Source organism: Orycteropus afer, unplaced genomic scaffold (assembly GCF_000298275.1).
Source record: "Orycteropus afer afer isolate SDZICR_OR568_19922 unplaced genomic scaffold, OryAfe1.0 scaffold00051, whole genome shotgun sequence".
NCBI lineage: Eukaryota > Metazoa > Chordata > Mammalia > Tubulidentata > Orycteropodidae > Orycteropus > Orycteropus afer.
The window spans coordinates 9,342,350-9,346,472 of record NW_006921638.1 but is presented as its reverse complement, the minus strand read 5'-3'; the positions used below and the strand labels follow the sequence as shown (position 1 = coordinate 9,346,472).

The following is a 4,123-nucleotide window of genomic DNA, read 5'->3' as shown; positions in this document are numbered from 1 at the left end:
GAAGTAGATTGCCCAACCTTCCTTCCAAGGAGTGGCTGGTGGGTTTGAACCACCAGTTTTCTGGTTAGCAGTCACATACCTTAGGCACTACACCACCGGAGCTCCCATATACATATACACACACATACATGTATTTGTGTGTGTGTGTGTGTATGTGTGTGTGTGTGTGTGTTTATCTTGCTTAAAGTAACATTTACTTTATTTCCAGTCACCTACTTCCATTTTTATGTCGTAGTTCTGCCCAAGCACACTCTGTATGAGTTCTTTAATGGCCTGGTCAGAGGCCAGCTGGGCCTCTGACTGCAAGGAGGCGATGATCTCCTCTATGGACGTCGGGATCACTCGCACTGGCAGCTGGTCCGCGTTCCTCTGTGCAATCATCTCCCGGTTTGTTTTGGAAAAGTCTGACTCGGCTGTCTCTCGCACCTCGCACATCGAGTACTCGCGCAAGGGGTGAGTGCGAATCCTCACCCTTCTCCTCCGGCTCAACAACCCAGCATCGCTAACCTGGCTGGACGTGGAGCTGGCCTTCCGTTCTCTGGTCTTGCAGACTTCGGCGAATATAGCTGCCGCCTGTGTCGCATAGCGCTCCCGGGCCAGGTTGATAACGTGCCTGGAGGCCTCTGGCCGCGAAGCCCCCAGGACCTGGGGCACCCTGGGCTTAAGCGGGGGCGCAGGCGGCGGCAGGAGGATCGCGGGCTTCGAAGTGCCTGCGCCGGGGGCGATAACCGGAGGCTTCTTCTGGAGCCGGTGCCTGAGGAACGCAGAGCTCCGCAAGTAAAAGTCCTGGGGGCGAAATGGTCGGGTTTTCCCCAGATCGCCGGCCTCCCTAGGACCGGGAGGGCGCGCTGAACCCTGTGGCGCCTTCCGCAGGAAAGCCGCAGGGGGCGTCGCAGGACCTTTACCTGGAGGGGAACCAAATGGCTTCTGGGAACCAACGTGGGAAATGCGCCTCCTCTCCCCAGGGCTGGTCTGACAAAGACCTTGGGGACCGTGAACCAGACCTTGCTCTACGGTTGCCTTGTAGGCCAATTTCTGCTTAAATCGGAGAAATTCCTTTTTAGTTTCCTTGCGAACCTTCTCGAGCTCTTTGAGCATATATGATTCATCTTTGTATTTTAGTCCAAAGTGCTTCGGGATCATGGACATCTTGACAAATGTTACCTGTGAAAAACCAAAAACATATATATATATATAAAATCTTAGTCCTCTAGTGTTGTTAGAACAGACATACCATAAGTGGATGGCTTAACAAACAGGAATTTATTCTCATACAGTTCATGAGGCTAGAAATCCAAATTCAGAGTGCTGGAGCTAAGGGCTGGGTGAAGGCCCACTGACGCTGGGCTTCAGCTCTGCCTCTTATTCCAGGCCCACTGGAGCCAAAGGCATCTCCTAACTCAGACAGCTACTGCTGGCTGCTGAGGTTGCCAAATCCAAGGTCAGCAGGTAAAATGGCACAATCCCAAGATCAGCAGGCAACATGGCAGGCCACTGGTTCAAGTTCAGGAAATGGAGATGAAGACTCAGCCAAATGTAGCATCGAGATGTGCCAAAAAGCTAGATACCTTTCCCAAAGCTCTCCCTTACATCCTGGAAGCAGACCACACCCTGAAAGTAATTCCCCTTCCACTGATTTAAAGGCTCACAGCAGATTCCCCATGGAATTGATTACACCACATCCAATCATGTCATGGGGAGTAACTACATCCAACAGCCATACCACTCAAAATCATGGCCCAGCAAAGTTGACACACAACTTTAACTATCATGTTGTTGTTGTTATGTGCCATCAAGTCAGCCCTGACTCATAGCGACCCCTCCTTGGGTTTCCGAGGCAGTATCACTACGGAAGTAGGATTGCCCAACCTTCCTTCCGAGGAGTGGCTGGTGAGTTTGAACCGCCAGCCTTCTGGTTAGCACTCAAGTGTCTTAGCCACTATGCTAACTATCATATATATATGTAATTTCCAAATCAAAACCAAACCCTCTGCCATGGAGTCAATTCCAACTTATAACTACAGTATAGGAGAGGGTAGAAGTGCTCAACCGGGTTTCCAAGGCTGTAAATCTTTACCGAGGCCAACTGCTACATCTTTCTCCTGTACATACATATACATATACATACACATGTGTAAGTGCAGGTGTATATTGTTGTTTTAAAATACATTTATTGAGACATAATTTATGTACACAAAATGTTGTAGCTGTTTTTAGATGTTGTTGAATCATCTCTGACTCACAGCAACCTTATGCAAAGCAGAATGAAACACTGTCCGGTCCTGTGCCAGCCTCACGATCCTTGCTATGCCTGAGCCTATCATTTCAGCCACTGTGTCAATCCATCTCGTTGAGGGCATTCCCCTTCTTCATTGAACCTCCACTTTACCGAGCATGAGATCCTTCTCCAGGGAATGGTTCCTTCTGACAACATGACGAAAGTAGGCAAGACGAAGTCTGGCCATTCTCGCTTCTAAGGAGCATTCCAGCTACACTTCTTCCAGACAGATCTGTTAGTCCTTTTAGCAGTCTATTGTACTCTTAGCATTCTTCTCCAACACCACAACTCAAAAGCATCAAGTCTTCCTTGATCTTTTTCATTTTGCAGCTCTCAAATGCATAAGAGGCGATTGAAAATACCATGGCTTGGGTTAGGTGCACCTTAGTCTTCAAGGCTAGCGGTTCAAATCCACCAGCCACTCCTCGGAAGGAAGATGGGGCAATCTACATCCGTAGTGATACTGACTCAGAAACCCAAGGAGGGGTCACTGTGAGTTGAATCCGACTTGAAGACACATAACAACAACAACAACAAGTCTTCAAGGAGACATCTTTGCTCTTCAGCACTTGAAAGTGGTTTTTTGCAGCAGATTTGCCCAATGCAATACATCATCTGATGTTTTGACTGCTGCTTCCACTGGTGTTGATTGCAGAAGGAAGTAATATAAAGTCCTTGACAACTTCAATCTTTTCTCCATCCATCGTGAAGGTGTTTATTTGACCAGTTGTGAGGATTTTTGTTTTCTTTACATTGAGGTGTAATACGTACTGCAGACTATGGTCTTTAATCTTCACCAGTAAATGCCTCAAATCATCCTCATATTCAGCGAGCAAAGTTGTGTCATCTGTTTATCACAGGTTGTTAATGAGTCTTCCTCCAATCCTGATGCCATGTTCTTCTTCATATAATCCAGGTGATCAGATTATTTGCTCAGCAAACAAATTGAATGAGTGTGGTGAAAGGATACAACCCTGATGCACCCCCTTTCTGATTTTAAACCATGCAGGGTCCCCTTGTTTTTTTCAAACAACAGCCTCTTGGTCTATGTACAGGTTCCTCATGAGTACAGTTAAGTGTTCTCCAATTCCCATTCATCTCAATTATATCCACAATTTGTTCTGATGCATGGAATCAAAAGCTTTTGCGCAGTCAATAATACACAAGTAAACATCTTTCTAGTATTCTTCAGCTAAGATCTATCTGACATCAGCAATATATCCCTCATTCCACGTTCTCTTCTCAATCCAGCTTGCATTCCTGGAAGTTCTCTGTCAATATATTGCTATAACCATTTTTTAATTATCTTCAGTAAGATTGTACTAGCATGCAATTTTAATGATATTGTTCGATAATTTCCACATTCTGTGGGATCATCTTTCTTTGGAATGGGTACAAATATGGATCTTTTCCAGTCAGTTGGCCAGGTAGCTGTCTTCCAAATTTCTTGGCATAGCTGAGTGAGTGCCTCCAGTGCAGCATCCATTTGTTGAAACATCTCAATGGTTATTCTGTCCATTCCTGGACCCTTGTTCTTCACCAATTCTTTCAGTGCAGCCTCAACTTTTTCCTTTAATGCCATTGGTTCTTGATCATATGACACCTCCTGAAATGAATGAACATCAACCAATTCTTTTTGATACAGTGACTCTGTGTATTCCTTCCATCTTCTTTTCATGCTTCCTGCATCATTCAGTATTTTGCCCATAGAATTTTTCAATATTGCCACTCAAGGCTTAAATTTTTTCTTCAGTTCTTTCAGCTTGAGAAATGCTGAGCATGTTCTTCCCTTTTGGTTTACCAGCTCCAGGTCTTTGCAGATTTCATTATAATTGTTGGCTTTGT

The 4,123-nt window shown here is 45.5% G+C and overlaps 1 protein-coding gene across 1 annotated transcript in view; it reads right to left on the bottom strand.

The window, feature by feature from the left end:
- Positions 1-1,149, bottom strand: part of TTC6 (tetratricopeptide repeat domain 6) — a 285,618-nt gene extending 284,469 nt beyond the window's left edge. Inside the window, exon 1 of the mRNA XM_007938570.2 lies at positions 217-1,149. Coding sequence (XP_007936761.2) covers positions 217-1,149 — 933 coding nt within the window. The remainder of the gene's footprint in view (positions 1-216) is intronic.
- Between the last annotated feature and the right edge of the window lie 2,974 nt (positions 1,150-4,123).